This window comes from Phyllostomus hastatus, unplaced genomic scaffold (genome assembly GCF_019186645.2).
Source record: "Phyllostomus hastatus isolate PE091 unplaced genomic scaffold, TTU_PhHast_1.1 phas_contig_1, whole genome shotgun sequence".
Lineage (NCBI taxonomy): Eukaryota > Metazoa > Chordata > Mammalia > Chiroptera > Phyllostomidae > Phyllostomus > Phyllostomus hastatus.
The window spans coordinates 19,050,616-19,074,778 of record NW_025333498.1 but is presented as its reverse complement, the minus strand read 5'-3'; the positions used below and the strand labels follow the sequence as shown (position 1 = coordinate 19,074,778).

At 34.4% G+C, this 24,163-nt stretch overlaps 1 protein-coding gene across 5 annotated transcripts in view; it reads left to right on the top strand.

The window, feature by feature from the left end:
- The first annotated feature begins 2,479 nt into the window (after positions 1 to 2,479).
- Positions 2,480 to 24,163, top strand: part of DYNC1I2 (dynein cytoplasmic 1 intermediate chain 2) — a 53,478-nt gene continuing 31,794 nt past the window's right edge. Inside the window, exons 1-5 of one of the 5 annotated variants that reach the window (XM_045827711.1) lie at positions 2,480 to 2,814; positions 3,989 to 4,105; positions 8,648 to 8,765; positions 17,115 to 17,205; positions 23,731 to 23,790. In XM_045827711.1, coding sequence (XP_045683667.1) covers positions 3,998 to 4,105; positions 8,648 to 8,765; positions 17,115 to 17,205; positions 23,731 to 23,790 — 377 coding nt within the window. In that variant the 5' untranslated portion in view covers positions 2,480 to 2,814; positions 3,989 to 3,997. Of the gene's footprint in view, positions 2,944 to 3,988; positions 4,106 to 8,647; positions 8,766 to 17,114; positions 17,206 to 23,730; positions 23,791 to 24,163 lie in introns of all 5 variants that reach the window. The other 4 variants (XM_045827542.1, XM_045827621.1, XM_045827884.1 and 1 more) reach the window with 4 other exon arrangements.

Sequence of the window (24,163 nt, the reverse complement as noted above, 5' to 3'; positions counted from 1 at the left end):
CATGTGTAATTTTTGGCTCCATCCAAAAGCCTTCTAACTGCATTCCCTTCTTCTAGTCTCTACCCTGCCTCTTCTTTTCATCTCCCATCCTTCCTTCCTCCCTCCCTTCCTTCCTTCCTTCCTTCCTTCCTTCCTTCCTTCCTTCCTTCCTTCTAAGTTGTATCAATAAGGGTCTCGGCAGGAAACAGAATTTACCTAAGTAGTTCAAATGAAAATAATTTAATGAAAGGAGCAGTTATAGAAGGAGTAGCACAGGTAAGGGAGCAAATCACATTTGACAAATACATTTAGAGATTAGCTACAGAGGAGATGCAAAAGAGACAAGGGGAGAAATAAAGTTCACAGAGCCCACTGAAAGGTAGGGTCATGGAGGAGGAGCCACCTGACAGGAGCTATAATCATGGAGAGATGAAGTTACTGCTGGACACTATCATCAAAGGAGAGAAGGAATGGGGAGGAGATGCCCAAGTTCCCTTTCCACCGGCCTTCTGATAACTTTGCCTAGGCCTTTCTTTGGTTATGCCCAATAACATGGAAGTCCTCAGAGAAGCTGAGATCAATCCCCTCAGGCACAGAGCTTGACACAGAAGGGCAGGAAATGAGCCTGAGGGCTAAAGAAAATGGCACCAGCCTTTCTTCAGACTACTTGAAAAGGTCAATTGTTTAATATGCTAACCCTATCATAGCATCATCCTTCTTAAAATCTCAGTGGATTCACATCATCTTCAGGACTAAATCCAAATTTAGATATGTGATTTCACTGCTATTTTCATCTTTATTTCCCAGTTCTTGCCTTAGCCTACAGCCATTCTGAAGTAATATATTCTTATTTATTTATTTGTTTATTTATTTATTATATAATTATTATTTTGCAAGAGTAATAATTTTATTTGTAGCTCCAAATGAATAGTCCATGTGTACACAATGAAATTTAAGAGAAAATAGAGCCCTGGCTAGTGCGGCTCTGTTGGTTGGAGCATCATCCATAAACTAAAAGGTTGAGTGTTTGATTTCTGGTCAGGGTACATGCTTAGGTTGTAGGTTTCATCTCTGGTTGGGGCAGGTGCGAGAGGCAACTGATTGATGTTTCTCTCTCACATCCATGTTTCTTTCTCTCCATCCCCTCTGCTTCCCTTCTTTCTAAAATCAATAAGCATGTCCTCAGTGAAAATTTAAAAAAAGAAATATAGGAATTAGAAATTTTTATTGATAATTTTCAAAACTTTAACACAGAGGTAAGCAAGTTTACACCATAAATGCTAGTAAAAACTGGGTAAGATTTACAAGTATCTTTCTTTTTCACCCCTTTTAATTGAATTCATTGAGATGATCTTGCTTAACAAAATTATACAGGTTTCAGGTGCACAATTCCACAACACATCTGTACACTGTATTTTGTGTTTACTACCCAAGTTTCTCACAGTTTTTGGCAGAATGGGGTTATGGTACTTTTCAACAATTTAGATTTTTTATTTTAAATTCTGCCTAAGATACCACATGAAACCTCTAAAAGGCATTTTTCCCCTAAAAACTGGTATATATGAGGAGGGTAACCCCAGATTCCCCAAAATTATCTTTTTGAGGGAGGGTGCCTTGTAGTACAGGCTTCCCCCAATAAGTGAGTGTTCTAGGAACCCATCTCTATCAGTGCACCAGTTGGCATTGTTGGGTGAGGCTGTGTTCAGCTTCAGTTTATTTTTTTAAAGACTCTTTCATTGCATTTGCCAATTTCATGATGGATGATTTACAAGCACAAACTGCCCAAACCACATTGAGTGTTCACCAGTTTTTGACCGAAAATGGAGTGACCTTCCCTATTCGCCCAATTTCACCCTTAGCAAATTTTTTATTGTTTACCTCTATGAAAAGAGTCCTCCATGGGAAACGTTTTGCCAATGTGGAAGAGACAAAACAAAAACCAGCAGAAGCACTAAAAGGCATCAAAATTGAGAGTTCAAAAATTGAGCAGAGGAAAAAACATCTCAATAGGTGCATTGCAGTACATGGAGAGTGCTTTGAAGGAGATTGCAGTTTAAACATGTGAGAATAAATACACAAATTTTTATAAGTAAATTCCAGGTTTTAGGGAGTCTCCCCTTGCATACCCTAAAAAGTGTTCTACACCAAAATCTCAGTGTAATGTATAGCTTCACTACTAGAAAACACTTCTTAAAACTCCGCCAGCGTTGAATCAAAAATCTTGAGATACAACATGCAACATTGTGATCAATAAACATAATACTTTAAGCAGTGCTGAAAGTTTCTAACAGTTTTGAAGAGAGAAGGCCTCAGGGAGGGAGAACCCAAAACTAAGAAACACTACATGTCCCAGAATACTTTGCGACTACCGTGAACCACAATTCCCAGAATGCATCGCTTATCCCACGCAAGTTTCCCTTGGAACTGGGGCATGTAGTTCTCTCCTGTCGTGTTTGACAAGGGCGGTGGTTGCTTATTGAGTGCGAGGGTATTAACAGTAGTCTTCCAGTTTTCGGCAAAGCGAAAACACTTTGGGCCCTTGGACTGACTGGCCCCTTTGTCTTATCTCTTGGCCTCTGCTTTACACAGGTAAATCATGGAGGGACTACAATTCCCCTCAGCAGGGCCCCACCCTTTCTTTTTGAGAGCGACTTCTTTCTGATGAAGTCTTTTGTCCCTAAGCACTTGCCGTAGCAGCCACCGCCCATCCCTCTTTGTGTGCTTCTGGTAGCCCCCAAGCTAGTGGCGGCGACTGTTGGTCTTGTGGGTGAAGGAGAGGGACGTTACCGGGAAGTTGCAGACGGGTGGATTCTTCCCCGTCCCGCCACCTGACAGGTGGGTTGACTGTGCTTACCTCCAGTCCCCCGTCTGCTGTGTCTCACATCGGGACTCAAAGGGCGGTTGGGAGTTCTGCTGACATTGCCGCTTGGGCCGGCTCCGGGAAGGAGAGGCGGGGAGAGCCAGGTGCGGTGACTCAGGAAGGCCGGGGAGACGGGTCCGCTCTCTTACATTCTTGATCCTTCTGAGGTGGCTCGAAGAACCTCGAGGCTTGTCCAGCGCTCTCTGGTCCCCTCCTCCGGACACACTGTCCAGAGCCGCGCCCTCTTGGTGGTGACTCCAGGAGAGAAGTGACTCCTTTTCGCCTTGCTCCATTTTATAAATAAGTCATTACTACTTGCGTTGACAGCGTTTTCCCTCACCGTTTGTGTTGGAAAGTACCCAAATGAGGAGATGGTAGCACAAAATTCCAGGGCCATCTTCCATCGAGTGTTAAGAAAGTGAACATGTGCGTTGATAGTCGTTGGGGCTCAGGCTTCTGTGAAGATGAGCGGGCCGATCAGCTTTCTGTAGTTAAGCTAGTCAGATTTTGTTTAGGGGTTTTGACTAAACATGTATTTACTGTAACTAAGTACATTTGATAGTAAATGATGGTTATTTTGTGCTTTGCTTGTTAAAATATTACTATTACGTTGCACTTTTAGAATTTACAGCAATTTTGTGTCTGACTGCACATTGTTTTTATTACATTTCTGGGAATGAATAGAAAACTCAGGTAATTTGATCTGTATCGTATAGCCTAAGTTAAGGTTCTTAATGACAATCCATATACTCTGTTTTAAGAGCCAGAGATATTGTGTTACATTTGGGTATTTGTGCGTTGAAGAGCTATGTGCTAGGTACTATGCTCAACTCTGAATATTTTTTTTTTTTCTGCTTTTTGGACCTCCCTTCTGCTCTTTGCATTAGCTCGTCTTGTATTTTAACTCCTTATTACATTTTATTTCTATGTGCACGTCAGCTCACAAAGTGCTCTCTGTTGTTTTTAAAGATCAATTATCTCTGTAATGACGCACATATTTACCCCCAAATGCACCTCAGTCCTTATATTTTCAAGTTCAACTCTGAATATGTCTTATACACCTTTGTTTATAATCTTAGAGACATTTTTAAAAAGAGTGCTGCTTTTACCAATGTAACGATGATTGCGTATGATTATATGCTTCTTAAGGTCACAAACATGTCGGACAAAAGTGAATTAAAGGCAGAGTTGGAACGTAAGAAGCAACGGTTAGCCCAAATCAGAGAGGAAAAGAAGAGAAAAGAAGAAGAAAGGAAAAAAAAGGAAGTATGTATGATTTTTAAAAATAAACTTAATATAAAGTAATTGCATTTTATTTTGATTACTTAACTTTTATGTAAAGCTTTCAGAATAGTTAAAAAATCCAGGGGTTTTGACCGTAAGATAGAATCTATAGATGAATCTTACTTTAAAGAAACTGAGTATGACTAACAAAATTCACTGCAGACAGTAGCTTGAGTAATAGGTATCTAGTCGATACAGGCATTTGAGGTGCACAGTAGTCCCTTCTTATTTGTGAGGAATAAAGGTCCAAGACCCCCAGTAGATGCCTGAAACCCAAGATAGTACTGAAAATGATAAAATTGATCAATTAAAATATGGGGTTTTTTACTAAATAAAAAATATTTCATGTAGATTGATGCATTTCTAAGGTTTGATTTATGAAAGTTCAACTTATATAATTATTGAGTTGGCCAAAAATCTGTTGCATTTTTTCTGTAAAATAAGACACCTTTTTCATTTTCAGCAATAACTTTAGTGATTTGGATATTTTGAGTATATGGGCTATCTCCCTGTATTGGCTTCTAGTGTGTAGAAACCAGAGGTGCTGCTAAACACCTTCCAATGCGTAAGACAGCCCCATAGCAAAGAATTATTTGGCCAAAATGCCCATAGTACCAAGAAACTTTGCAAACTACTTTTGACATGTTCATTTAGTCACAACACCTTCTCCATTACACTGCACAAATCATTTTTGCATTTCAGTTACTTTTTTACCTTTCTTGAAATTATAAACCATAATATGCTGAAAATATTTCATATTTCCTCCCATCTTTAATATTGAGATGGCTGCATAAAAACTCACCAATTTTGATAATTTTTTTCAATGCAAACCTATATGACAGCTGTCATGATATAATCTAACAAAACTATTTCAAATGAAGTTAAAGACAACTAACCACTACTGGAGCCATTTTACAGAAAAAAACAACAGACTTTTTGGCCAACCCAATACTTTTCTAGGAATATGTTTATTATATAAAGTAAGGGGCATCTGCTCATAAAACATGGCATATACAGTATCATAACTTAGTTTGGATTTTGGACCTACTAGTATGAACTGCTAATAATATTTTTCTAGTTTGAACAGCTAATAATTTGTCAAGATAGTATTGATGGCAAAGAAATTATTTAATTAAGGGATTTATTTTTATCTCCTTTATTGTGAATTAGTCACTGAAATATTTTTACTAAGTAAAGGGTTTGCTATATCCCAAAGGTGGACCAGGTGCTTACATCTTCTGATTTTTGGCATCACCATTTAATCATGTACGGCAAATATTTATTGACCCCGAGTTGGAGATATTTTACTTGCTTCTCTATTGAAATGTACATTTATCCCTATGGAAGCTCTTTAGATAAAGTTAGTATACTTTCATCACAGATATGTTTTTAATAGCCAGTGTAAGATAACTTGTTTTAAGTGTGACATTAGTTCCAAGTTTTCTGATATGTTTACCTAAACAATAGCAAGACTTACAGGAATCTCTTAGGGAAAAAATAAAAATTAGTTAGAAAAATCAAAGATACCATTTGTATGTGGCATTGCAATGATGCTGTCAATGCTTATAATTGAGGAATTTTTCTAGAGTATTCTGCACCTTTCTGTGATACATTATTATAAGAGAGTTGGAGGTTTAGGTTAATTATTTCTTTAAAAGCTCGTGACAGAAACATGAGTCAGACCAGCAGAGCCATTACAAAGTAGTATCTATAGCTTTAAGCCCTTCAGTGCTGAGAGCAAATTTGGTGTTTGTTTTCTAAGGATGACCATAAGCAACCTCTAAGGGATATCTATTACATGATTTATATATCTGAAGTTTATGAAACAGTACGAGAGATAACAGCATTAAACAATGAGTCTACTAATAAGTTGTTACACGAAGTGTCAACTTGATAATATAGCCTGTTTGGCCATTTTGATGAAATTTTCTGATGAACTTTTTAAGTTAAAATGGTACAGAATATTATGACTGACAAAATTCACTCCAGACAGTTGTACGAGTAATAGTTTGTTGTCTTGTTGAACTAGGCATTTGAGGTCTACAGTAGTGTTCCTCATCTGTGAAGGATAAGGTCAGGAACCCCAGTGGAAACCTGAAACCCCAGACAGTGTTGAACCCTATAAATATTATGTTTTTTCCTATACATATGTACCTGTGATAATGTTTAATTTATAAATTAGGCATAGCAACAACAACTAATACAGCCAGGCACCACTTTATGACATGAATATGTTCTGAGAAACTTGTCATAGGCGAGTTCATCCTTGTGCAACTATCATAGGTGTTTACACAAATCTGGATGGTGTAGCCGTCTATCCACTTCAGCTGTGTGGTATAGCCTTGCTCCTGGGATACACACCTGCACAACATGTTACAGTATGAAACAAAACAGCATTAAATCAGCACAGTACATAACATGTAAACACATAGTAAACAAGATGTATGAGGCTGCTGCCAGTGTAATACACATGCTGTTTTACAGTAAACTTAGTTTTTATAAGTAGAAATAGTACACTCTAAAATAATAATGATAAGTATAGTATAGTAATATGTAAACCAGTAACAGTAATTTATTATTATCAAGTATTATGTATTATACATAATTATATGTGCTATACTTTTTTTTTATAAGACTGATAGCACAGTAGGTTTGTTTCCACCAGCATCACCACAAACACCTGCTTAATGCATTGCACTCTGACATCACTAGGAGGTAGGAATTTTTCAGCTCCATTATAATCTTATAAGACCACTGTTGTATATCTGGTCTACTGTTGACTGAAATGTTATGCAGTGCATGAACTATAATAATATACTATAATAAAAGTTATGTGAATGTGTTCTCTCAGCAAACTAGCACAGATTTATTTTTCCTTCTTTACAGATTCACAGAATATTCATTCTTACTTAGATCTTAGCAACCTCAGCATATAATTCTTTTTCTTCATTTAAAGTTGAGAATTTTCACCTTTTTACTTAAAGGATGCACTTTATGGCTTGTCTTTGGCATATCTGAATTGCCAGCATCACTACCCTTGCACTTTGGGACATCATTAAGTAAAATAAGGGTTTCTTGAACACCGGCACTTCAGGACCATAATAGTGGATCTGATAACCAAAACGGTTACTGACTTACAGGTGGTTAGCATATATGCTGGACAAAGAGATGATTCACATCCCAGGCTGGACAGAGTGCAACAGAGCAAGATTTCATCGTGCTACTCAGAATGGCATGCAATTTAAAACTTATAAATTATTCATTTCTAGAATTTTCCATTTAATATTTTCAGACCAAGGTTAACCAAAGGTAACTGAAAAACATGGAAAGTGAAACAACAGATAAGGGGACACTACTGTATATATAGAACTTCTCTCTTGAAGGCTTGAATTTCACCTTAAGGATTTCACTTTTGGATAGACTGAAAATATTGAAGCTTATCTAGTTAATTTTTTAAAGATTTTTTTCTTATTTATTTTTAGGGAGGGGGAGGGAGGAAAAAGAGAGGGAGAGAAACATCAATATGTGGTTGCCTCTTGAGCACCCCCTACTGGGGACCTGGCATGCAACACAGGCATGTGCCCTGACTGGGAATCGAACCAGCAACCCGTTGGTTTGTAGTCTGGCACTCAGTCCACTGAGCCACACTAGCCAGAGCTTGAAGCTTATCTAGTTTAACTGGAATTTTGCTAAAACTATAAATCTCTAAAATAAAAGCTGGCAAGAGTTTAATTTAAAAAATGTTTAGAACTATGCAAAAGTGATTTTTACCAAATCCAACCACATATTTATCATAAAAATAATACCTTAGCTTAAAACATTTTTAAAAAGCTTTTCTCCAGATACATTTCTTACACACATCCTTACATAAAGTTGAATAAATACAATGAAAACTTCATATAGAAGTTTGAGGTACCTATACTTTTTTCAACAAATTAAATTATCCAGTTAGTTAAAATTTGTCACCTTTTAGATAATTCCATCTTGCTCTGACTGGTGTGGCTCAATGGGTTGGGTGTTTTTGATTCCGGGTCAGGGCACATGCCTGGGTTGTAAGCCAGGTCTCCTGCTGGGGGTGTGCAAGAGGCAACCAATCAATGTTTCTCTGGCACATTGATGTTGCTCTCCCTCTCTTTCTCCCTCGTTGCCTATTCTCTAAAAATAAATAAATAAATAAGGGTTTTTTAAAATTCCATCTTTTTTTTTTCATAGCATTATGATACTTATATCTAAGCTTCTGTGCCACTGGGGGAGATTTTCACAATTTCTAGTTGTGGATAGCAATTTAATGCTGTAGATAATTAGAAGTTGACTGTTCTTTTAGAATTTATTAGGAAATTTTTTGTGTGAGCTCTTTGATTACATATACAAATAGATCAATTTAGTACATGTCATTTGGAGATTACTAGAATTCTATTGAGAATGATTTTCAATGAGTATAATGTGTAATCAAAATACTTTTTTTTGCAAACAGAAATGTTGAATACCATATGTAAACTTAAGTTTTTAACTTAAAAAATTTAGACTGATCAGAAGAAGGAAGCAGTTGCTCTTGTGCAAGAAGAATCAGATCTAGAAAAAAAAAGAAGAGAAGCTGAAGCATTGCTTCAAAGCATGGGACTAACTCCGGAATCCCCTATTGGTAAGGATAAGAATATATCCATTTATAAGAGACAAGTATTCTATTCAGCTCATATGTACCTGAGATGAGTGAGTTGACAATATATTTTCATATTTTTCTTATTCATATATCTTAAAAATTACTGATCTTATAATTTATTTGAAATTGTCATTTTCAGATGTGCTAATATGTGGATATTTTGTTTGTTCAAAAGAACTGCAAGGTTAATTATGTTTATTAACATATACAAACCACCAGTTGACTTTTTAATTAAATCAGTCATTTATTTCAACAAAAATTTGTTGAACAAGTTTTCTATGCCATACTGTATTAAGCTCAAAGATGACTGATTCCTGATTTTAACTCTATATTCCTTTCTGTAGGTTAGACAGAGGTGTAATCAATTAGTGTTCAAAGGTACAGGAGTGGGAGGAGAATCGTATAGCCTTTGCTGTCCATGCTAATAAGGGAAATAATATTGGTACATTCTTTTGACAGTGGTCTGACTTTGTCTCATTCTTCTTCTAGACTCATTTTGATAGCAGTGCTAGACCAAAAAGCTGAAATAGTAGAGGTACTGAGGACAATATAGTTACATATCAAAAAGCATTAAATGCTTGCTTAAAATATTTTTGAGCTCATTGTAGAAGCTAAACATAGTATTATTAGTTTGACATGACTCTTGTCGTTTAGGGACCTAAAATTTCAGGGTTAGCTTGTAGGCTAATTTCATGTAGTCCAAGGAACAAACACCAATGATAGCAACTGCTGTATACCTGTTTTGAAACTACAACAAAACTGTCCTTAGAGCTGATACATCTAAAAGGTGTGAAGATGAAAAGCTGGTTACTCTCATGGTCTGCTTCATTGTTACTTCTTTCAGCTTATCTGCCTTTTTCTTATTGATAGATTGTGAAGATTGAAATACATTAATGTTTACATCTTTGTTTAATAAGCTTATGTTGCATATTTTATGTTGCATAAAAGTAAGTGAATTAAAACACTGTTATCTTGTTTTAAAAATACCGAGTTGCTTGTTAATATATAGTCTTTGAATAATCATTTTTTCTGAGCCATTGGCTTTTGTTTGTCCCCTGTAGGATTTTTTTCTCTTTTCTGTTCTTTTTTAGAATATCAGTTTCACTGAATCTACTTGCTCATAATTCTTAATTTATGGCCCACCTCCAATCGTCACTTTTTGACAGATCATTCTTTAGCTATGTGCATATGTCTGTCTGTGTGTTTTTCCCTTATACACTATCTCCAATTTAATTCTTCTTCCCAGTCCTGCATTAAGTGCTTTTGCATTTGTAACATACACCTTTTTGATCTGTACTATATATGTTTACATTTTTCAGGGTTTCATATATTTAAGTGTCTATGTGTTTTATATGCATACATGGCATTGTCCTGTATGTCTCATTCTTCAAAGGGGAGCTTTCCCTCAGCAAATAGGGCTATGTAGTTACTCCAACTGCATTTTCTGTTAGAAAAGCAGGAGGCATGCTTAACTTTTTAATTACTAATAGTCACCTCCAAGGAGTGGCAGACAAGGGGTGTGTATGTATGTGTGCATGTGTGTTTGAAAAATATATTAGCTAATATTTAGGATTTCTGTGTGTATCCTCATAAGTGAAATTTGCCTATAATATTCTTATACTGTCCATGTTCATTGGCCACTCTGTTATGGTTTAAAATAAATTGGATAGCTTTCCCTTTTATTATTTTGTACAATAGAACCATTTATAAAATGTAGGTATTACCTGTTCCTTAAACACTTGATAAAATTGAACTGTAAAGCTGCCCGGGATTATGACTTTTTCCCCAGGGGATGGTTGACAACAGGGTTGTTTTTTTGTTGTTGTTTTTATGCAATTTCAAGTTTTTTATGGTTGTAGTCTATTTGAGTTTTCTATTTATTTTTATATCATTTTTAAAAAAATATTAAACATTTATCGTCTCTCACAGTTTCTGCCAGTTAGGAATGTAATGGTTGCTTAGCTGAGTGGTTCTGGCTCAGGGCCTCTCATGGGGTTGAAGTCAAGATGTTAGGATTGTAATCATCTGAAGTCTTGGCTAGGGCCAGAGGATTTGCTTTCAAGATGGCTCACTCCCATGGCTGACAGGTTGGTATTAGTTGTTAGTGGGAAGGCTTAATTCCTCTCCATGTGGGCCGCTCTGCAGAACTGCTTGAGTATCCTTGCAGCATGTCAGCTGGGTTCTCCTAGAGTGAGCAATCTAAGAAAGCAAGAACCAGGAGGAAACAATCCTCTTTGTGACTTACCCTTGAAAGTCCCAAAGCATCATTGTGCCACATTCTGTCCATTGGAAGACAGTCACTAAATCCAACCCACATTCACATAGAATTTGTGGACATTCTTTAAAACCACCAAAATATTTACATAAACTCATAAGTATCTTCGTATTTTGAGATGAAAATATGCTTTTATCCTTTGAATGTATTAATATGATGATTTATATTGATATGTTTTATAATATAAAAACATACTTATATTCTGGAATAAACCCAACTTAGTTATGACATACCATTTTCCTTATTTATTGCTAGATTCATTTGTTAGTATTTTATTTAGAAATTTTTCATCTATGCTCAAAAGACTCATTTTTTCCTTTTACTGTATTTTGTCTGGTTTTATTATAATGGTTATTCTAACTTCATTAAATGAGTTGTGTGGTTTTCTGCCTTCTGTTCTTTGACCAATGCCTAAAAATCTTTCCATTACTTATTTAGAACGAGGCCTGAAAAATACAGGATACACATATAGGCAGTGGCTGTCAAACTTTTTTGACAGTAACTCACAGTAAAAAATACATTTTGTATCATGACCCAAGATGGATACTTGTTGTTCTTTTCAATATAGAATAAATTTATTAAATATTTTTTATTATATAAGAACTCTGCTAGGATACTCAAGAAGATTTATTAAAAACCATCAATCTATTTTAAAATGGATTTGTTTTTCTTTTATTTTATTCTCCCAAAAATAATTTGGTTTTTTTTGTTTTTTAAATATAGCTAAGAAAACCTCTTAGCTTCTCTTCAATGGTAGATACTTATTTATTTGGTCATTTGACTGCTTTTTGACAGAGGTCCTCGGGAGTTGGGATAACATATCACATTTTTATCCCTGGTGCCCAGCACAGGCTAGACACTTCATTGTTTGTTCAATTACTGTAAGTCATATGTCTTTATAGCTGGTAAGGCCAAATAAAAGCTATTCTGCTTTAAAAGCAACAACAAAATCTTACTGTTAAAGTTTAGGAAAATGCATAGTGGAAATTCCCACCACGGCTTCTTTTTTTTTTTCTTTTAACTAAATTTAAGTGACAAGTCTTAAGATAGTTAATTTTAGACACAGTATGCAAGACATAGTGTATCAGCCCTGGCTAGTGTGGCTCAGTGGATTGAGTGCTGGCCTGCAAACCAAAAGATCACCAGTTCAATTCCCAGTCAGGTCACATGCCTCAGTTGAGGACCAGATCCCCAGTTGTGGTCTTGGGAGAGGCAACAGATCAACATATTTCTCACACACCGATGTTTCGCTCCCTCTTTTCCCCTCTCTCTAAAGATAAATAAATAAAATCTTAGTGTATCAAATGTGGAGTTCTTAAACACTAATGATTGAAAAAATAAAGTGAATCTCTGTATGTGTGACTACTGTTTTATCTATCTTGTAAAGAGATGAAAACATAATGTCAATTAATCTGTAGCCTGAGTCTTTATCAATTGGGTAGAGTAAATTGGTTAATGTGATAGTTTATTATCTGGATTTTCTTTTATTATAAACAAAAGCAGCCCTGGCTGGCATAGCTCCATGGATTGAGCATGGGCTGTGAACCAAAGGGTCACCAGTTCGATTCCCAGTCAGAGCACATGCCTGGGTTGTCGGCCAGGTCCCCAGTGGGGGGCACGTGAGACGCAACCACACATTGATACTACTCTTTCTCTCTTTCTCCCTCCTTTCCCCTCCCTAAAAAGAAATAAATAAAATCTTAAAAAAAAATAAAAAGAAGCAATTTGCTAGTCAAAATAGTATTGCTTCCTTTTTTCCCTTCCTTTTGCAACTTTTGAATATTTTAAATACAATTTTTAGACAGAATACTTTCCATGTACCAGGTCATTTTTTCAAGTGATTTTAGTCTAATTTTAATAGTCCCTTATAATATTTTAATTCTATAAAATTGTATTTTTATTGATTTTTTAAAAAATTTATCTGATGCTCTAAATTGCAGAGATTAAAAGAAAGGAAATGAAACATTTAGGGCATATTAGTGGAAGATAAATTTCATTATCAGGAGAAAGGGCCATAGAAAAGGGAGAAATTAATAGCTTTCAGAGATTAAAGGTTTAAAGCAAGAGCTTTCAGGACAAAAAGAGGAAGGAATGAAAAAGTTACTTAAATACTAATATTCCAGGCTAAGAGCACTTGTGTCCAATAGGAGGCAAAATGGTAACAGGGGCTGTGTTTGAATACTAAGTACCCTAGAAGAGACCTCAATATCAGAAGCTCGCTCCTTTCCTGTCACTCTCTTCTACCAATACTTCCATTTCCTGCATTTACTTTCCTTGACTGTCCATCTTTCTAGATTCTTCTTTCTGAAAAAGTCCCTTGATGTGAACCCCAGCTCATGGGGTCCGCCACATTGTGGAGGAGACACAAGAAATTCACACACAGACTACCGAGTCCTGTGGAGGAAAAGGGACAGCATGGCTTCCCTCTCAAGAGGATAAAAGCCTCTGCCCTTGCCTTGAGAAGGCTTTATTGCTTTTCTGGGCACATTACATGATGGTCCTCAATTACTATGCACAGGTTCGCTTTAGGTGGTTACCTTTTACAGAAAACAAAGGAGAGGATGCCACTAATCATATCACAGAAGAAGGATATTTGCAAATACAAAGGGAAAAATGGTTGAACTGGTTATACTCCATACTGGGGAGGTTTAGCACAGACTTTAGGAAGTTGTGGTAAGTACTTGCTGCCTCAATTCAGGGTGAGGGAGTTTTAGCAAAAGCAAGTCTCATAGTGGTCCAGGTACAATGCAAGCCTGATTCCCCATGGGAGAACCTATCCGTGGGGCCCACGCCATGCAGAACTGTCTCCTATAGTCCCTTCTTACCAGAGCCTTTCTTTTACCTGAAAAATAATTTGGGCTTTGCCCCATCCTTCATCTCTGAGACTTTTGTGTAGTTCTCAGTGGTTGACTCAAATTTAATTCTAATACTAAATCTAGGTGCATTCATAGGTCCTTTGTGCTTTGAGAATATTCTAGTTGTTTCTTTACAGGCCCAAACGCAGCAATGTTAATTTTATATCCCTGGAAGGGCCTTTTTGATTTTTTTCTCTAGAGAATTAGAATCACAGCCTTTCAGTATTAATATTTATATGACCAGTGTATGCCATGGTGTAGATTTGGTTTTCAGTTTAGTTATTTCTCTGTCAGTTCTCAAAGAAGTCAATAGGTGTCTTTGCCCTAAACTTGGAAGAAGTTTCAATTCATTTACATACTCACATATGTCAATATTAAGTCTTTATTTTCTACCATTTAAAAGTTTATTTTAGGCTATTTCATATACAGAACTGTGTAGTGAGATGATCTGATTGAATCACTCTGATTAAGCAAATAATTTATCAAATATGTGGGAAAAGCAAATTATTATTAGCTTATGTTATTTTCAAAGCTGATTGGACTCTTAACCCATCTTTAAAAATGAGTTCTAGAATTGAGTCTTTTCTGAAAGGCAATGAGTTGTTTAACTTTTTTTTTCTTTTAATCTCCCTGAATGCATGCTTTCATTTGTTCTTAGGGATCATTTGTTGGATCCTGGGAGTAGGATGGCATTGCCTTATTGTGCAATTACTGTATTATTTGATTTTTCCAGACTAATTGGGTTAAAATATGGCAGCCATCAAATAAAGCTACCATTCCCTTTTTTCCTATTAGCACTCCTCCTTTTTCACTAATAGTAAAACTTTCTTTTTTTTAGATTTGCCCCTCTGTATATACATTATTTATTGCTGCAAGATGAAGTTGGTGGGCCAGATAATAACTTATTAAGTCCTGTTTATCAGCTGGCTTGTGTGTGTTTGTGTGTGTGTGTGTATGTGTGTGTATATATATATATATTTTTTTTTTTTTCAAGAGAGAATACAGTTCTGGGATGGAGATTTTTATCTAATTACAAATTTGAAGTTATGGTGATTTATTTTGCTTCTGACTGAGAAACTGATAATTTGGTAGTATTATCCTTGCAATTTATTTTTAATTTCTCAAACTTTATTTCAGAATTGGCCAAGTTAGTGTATTTATCTATGTATGTATAATTACTGTTTAACATGTTTCCATAAAGAATTTGAGGTAACATTTTTTTTCAATATAGTTGTTAAACTTGTTGAGTGGAGTCATGGATACTTGAAGTCACTAGAAAGGGGAAAAACATATTAACCTGGAAAAGAATTTTATAGTTTATCACAAATAATTGAGAATAATATTACTGTTTTCCTCCAGTCTTTCTAATATGTTGCTTAGAAAAATTATTTTCCTAACATGAAGTATGTAATTTAAGGAATATAACATTTCTTCTTTGAGAACCTTTACTATCAAAACATGTTGCCTCACTACAATTTAATAAACATTTATTTGTGCTTATAGTGGCAAACCACTGTTAGATATTACTCTTTATTCCTCTCCATTTGGATCTTAGCCTAAAGGAAGCCTCATAGTGAAAGATGGACAAAAGATGAGTAAATGTAACATAAGAGAAGTTAAGGGATATTGATGTTCTTTTATTTAAGATACAAGTCATTTTTAGCTGCTTTGAGTTACACATATATGCAGCACCTAGCACAGTGCCATCAGCATGTGAACTATATGAAGGCAGTTTGGTTTTATCACTGTTTCTGAGAGACTTAATCACAAACTTCGAAACATGTGATTATGTTTTATAGTCCTTTGGAATTTAAGTAATAATCACTCTCTCAGGAAACAAACATACTAGCTATGATTTTTTCTTCTAATCTTGTTACCAATAGAATTTGCCTCTGAAAAGATAGGATGATCAGTTGTATGCCTGTGTTTAAGATGTAATTCATCATATTAAACTTGTACATTTGTTAGATTAGCAAACCCACTGTTTCTACTGCAGCATGTATAAATATTTAAACATAATTTTAAGGGTACAGTAAAAGTGACTATTCCAAAAACACAGACTTTTAATTAAATACATATTTCTTTAGTTTCTATATAACTGGGAACTTACCTTCTTTTCAATAGACTAGTAAAAGAAGGACTTGCAACTCAACATAAAATGTATTAGTCACTTAATATTGTACATTGAAAAATTATTTTAAAAATATTTGGGATCGGGGACAATTATGGTAAATTTTAACCAGAAGATGGCAGTGATGATCCTGCTATACTCCCTGCAATGGTAATAAAAAAAGTTTTACAAATGTAATAGCATGAAATATGCACGCTCAACTGTTGGTATATAATGTTGTAAGTGACAGTTTAGGGGAAAGCATTTGCTGTTTGTTTTATATACTATGAAAAAATGTGTATTTTTCTATAAGAAGGGATTAAGAATATTTTGGGTGTCTGTATCTTTGTCTGTACACTTCAGTTTTTTCTGAATACTGGGGTAAGGAAGTTACCATAAGTCTTGCCTTGTTTAAGTTGCATGAATCACTTTATGTTATGCATCATGTCTAGAAGGCATGCTGTTTTATGGCCTGTTTGCATTTTTCACCCAAATTGCTGGAAACTAATGGACATTTTAAAGGAGCCATTCCTTTAGCAACAGTCATTTCTCTAAATTGGCCTTTTTTTTTAATGGGGGGCAAAATTAAATCATTTAAGACATTTTTGAAAAAAAAAGTTAGACAAAAATAACATTTAAAAATAAGTCTCAGAAAACAAGAGAGTTAATGATTTTAGAAGCATATTTTAGAGTTTTGATTTTGAAACATTTCTAAATGTTATTTATAATCTGGTGATCCTAAAAGTGAGAAGTTAGGAAGAGGAGAAGGAATGCTCTCCTTTGAAAATTAGTGCCCACATTTGGTGTTGGCTGAAATGAAGATGCATCCTTCTATAATCTTGCTTTTTTTTTTAATGTAAAACCCAAATGCATTTTGCCGGAGAAATTGCATGAATTGTCAGCATGCATTGTTAACTTGGTCTTTTTCCTTTTCTTTCTACTGTTCATTTTCATTCATGTATATTTGTTTTGTGTTTTGCCATTGTTTTTCTTTTTTGTTAATTACTTCATGTTAAATTACTTTGAAACATCATAAGCTGAGCAACCTCTCCGTGTAGTAACAGAGGATACCTGTCTATTTCACTATTTAGTCCCTCCTCCTATGTCTCCATCCTCCAAATCTGTGAGCACACCAAGTGAAGCTGGAAGCCAAGACTCTGGAGATGGCGCAGTGGGATCTAGGTATAGTAATTTTCTTTTAATGTTTTAATGATAGAATGCATTTAGTGCCCAGATACTGCCTGTGCTTTCTAGGGACTTTAAATAGTTATGTTGAGTTAGTCTTAATATTTCAAAATCTAAATGGCACAGAAATTATTTGTTGTAAATTGGGGGATTTTTTTTTAACAATATTTTAACAGTCATAGTTGATTAATTTCGTACTGAATAGTTAACTGATTTTATGCTAATTTATTTTATATTAAAATATATGTGTTTATTTAAATGTTTTCTGTTTAAGCAAACTTTATATTGATTAATATGTGACTGTTTTGGGTATAAATAGTATAAAATCTCTCTGTTCTGTTTAATTCCCCATTCAGTAATTTAAAATCTCAACAATACAGTTAAAACAGCCTAATTCTATTTTATTAATTCACTAGTTCTAATTAGGGTAGAAAATAAGAATGCATAAAATATCAAGAATAAAGAATAACTGCTAAGGAAACATTAAGTTTTTCACTGCCTGGAGGGTATCATGCTAAGTAAAATAAGAGAAAGACAAATTACCATATAATCTCACTTATATGTGGAATCTTAAAAAAATAAATAAATAACTCACAGAACCAGTGGGTGGTTACCAGAGCGGGGGCAAGAAGTGGGCAAAATGGGTGATATAGGGGGGCCATTAAAAGGTACAAACTTCCGATTATAAAATAAATAACTTGTAAGGATGTAATATACAGCCTGGTGACTATAGTTAACAATACTGTGTTTGAAAGTTGAGAAGAGAATAGATCTTTAAAAAGTTCTCATCACAAGGAAGGAAGGAAGGAAGGAAGGAAGGAAGGAAGGAAGGAAGGAAGGAAGGAAGGAAGGAATTTATAACTGTATGGTGATGATGTTAACTAGATGCATTGTGGGGATCACTTTACAATATATACAAATATGGAATGATTATGTTATATACCTGAGACTAATATAATGTTATGTGTTAGTTATATGTCTTTTTTTCATATTACTATATTCTTACATTTTTTTTTCTATTGCCATTTACTGCTCTTATTTCCCCCTCCTGTTGCAATCACCTCACTGTTGCCCATGTCCACGAGTCATTTTTCCTTTTTACTTGATCCCTCCACCACTTAACCTCCCTCTCCCCCCTTAGATGTCAGCCTGCTCTCTATCTGTGAGTCTGTTCCTATTTTGCTTGTTATTTCAGCTTGTTCATTAGATTCCACATAAGAGTAAAATCCTATGGCATTTGTCTTTCTCTGACTGGCTTATTTCACTTAACATAATGTTCCCCAGGTCCATCCATACTATCACAAAGGGTAAAATTTTCTTCTTTTTTATGGCCAAGTAGTATTCCATTGTGTAAATGTCCCATAGTTGTTTTATCCACTCATCTACTGATGGAGACTTGGGCTGCTTCCCTGTCTTGGAGATTGTAAATAACATTGCAGTGAACACAGGGGTGCTTGTGCTCTTTTGAATTAGTGTTATGGGTTCCTTCAGATATATTCCCAGAAATAGGATCACTGGGTTAAAAGGCAGATCCACTTTTAATTTTTTGAGGTATCTCCATACTGCTTTACAATTATATCTCAATTAAAAAAGAAAAGGGTGTTTACTGCCAAGTTTTCATAAATTTGTATCTTCCTTGTGAGACTGTACTTCATGCTTGTTTTAGGATTTTGCATACTTTTTGGATTTTGCTTTTCAAGGTTCAGTAAAATTTCACTTTCTTTCCAAAAACCATATTGGGAAAAGTATTACTTATCTCTCCATCATACACACACACACAGTAATATCAAGTCTTTAACATCATCATACTTTTTGACTTCTTATGACAGCTAAAATGAGATTAAACATAGCTAGTCAAAATCTTTTATTTAGAATCCTTATTTTGACCAGGAAGTTCAATTTCCTTCTCAAGAAAATCTCAACACATGTTTTCATAAGAAAAAAATTGAAGTTTTAGCTTATATGTGCCTAAGCCCCTCTCAGTGAAGTTTTAAAGAAGTAATGGAAAAACAGGGCAAAAAGAAAGAAGAGCAAGGAAGCGAGACAATCCATAAATTTAGTACTCATTATTCCTGAATAATCAGGTCATCATTAATAATTAGAAAGCACAAAAGGTTCAGTTTGAATTTGAGATGTGCTTTCCAAAAGTATTCTGTATATAGAACCAAAATTGTGAATCTAGGCAAGACTGTCATTGGAGGTAAATGACAGAACTCTATCATTTGAGACAAATCAAAGTTTTTTTTTAAGAAATAATATTACCTTATAAAATAGCATTATTATAGATTAGTCTAAATTTATCTTTAAGGCTAAATTAATTTTTAATATTTATACTTCTATGTTTTTATGCAAATATGTTACTATTCCTTTGCTAATAAGCAAGTGGTATTTTCAAGTGTGGGGTTTTTTCCCTTCTGCAACATTACCATAGTAAAAATATTTCCCAAAATTAAAAATTAATTATAAAGTTTCTTTTTATGTATTTATTTATTTTTATTGTATTTTTCCACTATCATTTATCCCCCTTATGCTCCTTCCCTCTGCTTAAAGTTCTTTATCTGATATTATACATTGTTTTTAAGTATATAAAATGCTGTGTTCATTCCAAACTCAGTTTTTTAAATTTTGAATAGGAATAGAAAGAGTATTTTAATGTAGTGTTAGCAAGTTTGCTTTAAAAAACACTATCATCTATTAGTTATTAAAATTAATATGAATTAAAACATGTCCCTCTGAGTTTCATTGGAAAACCTAGAGATTATTAGAGACCTATTGGAATATTGTAAATTGGTACAGAGAATAAATACTATTAAGAAAAATATTTATTTGTGTATACAAAGCAGGGCAAAAGTAGGTTTACAGTTGTGAGTATGGCAAGGGTTTATTCTTGTATTATCATTTATTAATTACTATATTACTTTCCATAAGAACAACTGTAAATCTACTTTTGCCCTACCCTGTAGAATACATATGTACTGAGTCACCAATTTAATGTTAACTACTATAGATTACCACAGAAAATAAAGTGTTCATGGCCCTTGCCTTCATGAAACTTATGTTCTAGTGATTACATCATTGATTTATGGGGGAAAATATGTATAAACGATATATCTAATAAGGATTTAGTATCCAAAATATATAAAGAACTCAAACTCAACATCAAAAAACAAACAATCCTGTTAAAAAATGGACAGAAGACTTAAATGGACATGTCTTCTAAAGAAGACATACTGATGGCCAACTGGCACATGAAAAAGATGCTCAACATCACTACTCATCATAGAAATGCAATCAAAACCACAATGTGATGTCACCTCACAAAAGGACAATAAATAGTAAGTATTGGTGAGGATGTGTAGAAAAGAGAACCCTTTTGCACTGCTGGTGGGATTGCAAGTTGGCGTGGCCACTATGGATACAGCATATAGGTTCCTCAAAAAACTAAAAATAGAACTGCCATATGATCCAGCAACTTCATTCCTAGGTATCTATCTGAAGGAAAAGAAAACATTAATTTGAATATACACCCCTATTACCATTGCAGCATTATTCATGACAGCCAAGATATGGAAACAGTCTTATGTGTTCATCAATACATAAATGGATAAAGAATATGTGGTATTCTTTTAATACATTAAAAAAGAATGAGATCTTACCATTTGTGCTAACATGGATGGATAAGATGGTATTATGCTAAGTGAAATAAGTCAGAGATGGACAAGTATGATTTCACTTACATGTGGAATCTGAAAAACAAAATAAATGAACAAACAAAACAAAAGCAGACTCAGATTCACAGAACAAACTGATGGTCTCCATAGGGAAGGAGAGTGGGAGTGGGCAAAAAGAGTGAAGGGGAAGAGGAGGTATAAACTTCCAGTTATAAAATAAGTCATGGGGATGCAATGCACAGCTGGGGAATATATTAGTAGTATCATAATAACTTTGTACAATGACAGATGGTTACTAGATTTATCATGATGATCATTTTGTAAGGTATACGGTGTTGAAAAAGTATGTTGTACACCTGAGTACTTCAACTATGCTTTAACATAATTGACACCTTCATATAATGTCAATATGCTTTCATTTTAAAAATTGAGGATGTTATTCACTGTATTGAAAAGTCCTGATGAAAGCATGCTAACTTGTATTTAAAGTGTAGATTTTTAATAATAAGTTGTAAAACAAAAAATGAATACAAAAATGAATACAAAATTACTTTCTTCTAAGTTTAACAGGAGAGGGAAAAATTCCTTTTTGAGTGGGGTGACTTTTCTTTTTAATCTTAGTGTATGCATTGTCTCCTTTGAGCTCATTTTAAACATTAGCCCTGGCTGGTGTGGCTCAGTGAACTGAGTGCTGGACTGCGAAGCAAAGGGTCACCAGTTCGATTCTCAGTCAGGGCACATGCCTAGGTTGCAGGCCAGGTCCCCGGATATGTGAAAAACAACCACACATTGCTGTTTCTCTTCCTCTCTTTCTCCCTCCCGCTCCTTCTCTCTAAAAATAAAATAAAATCTTTAAAAAAAATCAATTTTCAAGAGGGTTGATTAAGTTCATTACACACACACACACACACATAGAAAACTATGACTTGCACTAAATCATTTCCAGATTCCATAGTAGAACAATAATTAATATTGTTGGTGCTATTGGTAACAAAATAATAGCATTTTTAAATATGTATATGGCTTTGAAAAAGAATGCTAGGGTCTGAGAGTAAAACAACAAACTTGAGCAGGCATGATTCAATAAATAAAGAGAAAAAAGAAGAAATATCACAGGAAAATGCATGAAGATGTGTAAGATGGCCAAGACAGTCTAAGATTAGCACCCTTAGGGAGAAGGAAAAGATATTAGACATTATCAAATATGGTATTTGATATCACATGTTGAAATCAGTATTTCTAAATGCTAAAAATTTCTATTGGGCCTGGTGGTAATTTATGAATAAATGTAAAAGGCCATGAAAAATGATATTTCTCTAACTTCACATTTCATTAGGTTTCTAGTTCACTTTCTCAATCACTTCTATTATCTCAAATTTAGGTGGCAGTAGTTATTCTATTGGGAAATTCATGCCTCTTTGTTCCTTTTTTCCATTCTTGATCAGTTTATTTCTCAGGCTTTTAGATTATGGGAATTTTACTTTATATGTCTGCAGGTGCCTTTAATAAATGTAATTGCATATATTGTTCAGTGTGTTTAGTACTGGCTGTATTTTGCAGCAAAGTGTTACTTGATGGTAGACTAAAATGACATCTTCAGCAAGGAGTTCTATGTTACTGATAACAGCTTGAGCTCTCATATAATATAAGCACTGTGGACCGAACATTCCTAGGACAGCATTTCATAGAACCCCTTCTGGTTTAACAAAGCCTATGTTTGTTGCTGTTCATTGCTTTGTACAAAGTAAATCTCTGTGGCCTCTTTCTTTGCATACACATAATACTGTTTAAATCCCAGGATCTTTATATTTCTAAAATGAAGAATTCATCTAGTTCAAGTCAACTGATTGTTTTTATTGATAAATTGCATAAGCAAGTAAAGTACAGAAATCATTTGTTTTATTTAAATATTATAGCCATTTTAGTCATACATTATCACTTCTATGAGAAACAAATATTTTGACAAAAATGGTAGCACTAAATGTATTGTGCTTAACTTTTTAATAAGGATTATGAACACCATACAGTACTGTACATAATTATTTTATAAGAATGCCATTGTGACAAAGTACCTTTTGTTCTAGTAATGACTAGATTTCACTTAAGTGGAAAATATCCCAGTAGACAAACCTAAAGCACTACTGAATATTTATTTAGGATCAGTATTCTCCAAAAACTTAGTTTAGGTAAATCCTTTGAACATAAAATATTTTTTTCTGGGAAAAATCTATTTCTTCCTGGGGACAGAAATCTTTAGCTACTTTCTAAAGCAGATGACATGTAAGCCCAAGGCAGTGCTTAACCCATAAATTACATAAGGGTCACATTTTGGAAACTCTAGCTATTTCATATCCCAGTGGAATAGTCTTTGGCTTTCTTACCGAAAGGCTTATGTGTTGACTCATTTCCTTTACCAATATGACAATTTCCTGCACACATTTAATGCTTTGGGCAAGATTATGATATGTTAACTAAGATGTCTTTACTAATGTTTTTTTCATTAGGAAACCTTAAACTATTTTTATAGTCTAGCTTATTATCATCCAAAAATAATGTATTATTTGTGTTGTTGAATGCTTGGCTGTTCCTATCCATGATTGTGCAATATTAGCTTCCCATAATCTGAAAATACTGTCTTTTAACTAATCTAGGTTGCATGTTTGCATCTTTAACTGTATTATGCTTATTGCATGCACTAGAGCATTGAGTGATACCTGGTATTTTTTTCATACTAACCAGAACATGTGGTTTTTAATTGTGAACAGTACTTTAGCTATTCATAGAATGCATTTGCTTGACTAATTTATGGCCTTTTCTGCTAATGCTTCATGGTTGCCCTACAACCATTTAGGACGCTGCATTGGGATACAGATCCATCAGTTCTTCAGCTTCACTCAGATTCCGATTTGGGGTATTGAATAGATTTTTACCTTTCCTTTTTAATAATTAATTTGATTCTTTGTGAAACTGTCCTAATTTTATTTTGCTTAAATTTGTAATATGCAGTTTATATTAACAAAAGTTATATTTTACTGTGACACCTCATTTATCCTCTATCATTTAGTGAAAGAAATATTCTATGTGTCTGATTTTCTAGGAGCCCTAAATCTGCCTGTTTAAGTGTCCAGATCCCTTTTTTATTTCTATATTTTTGATGTAAGTTTTTAAAAGATGTATTACAAACTTTCCAGACTTTTAATATATATTCTACATGTAATTAAACATTTTCTGGATTACTCGCAATGAATATTAATTTATTTTCCTGTATTAAAATTCACTGATGA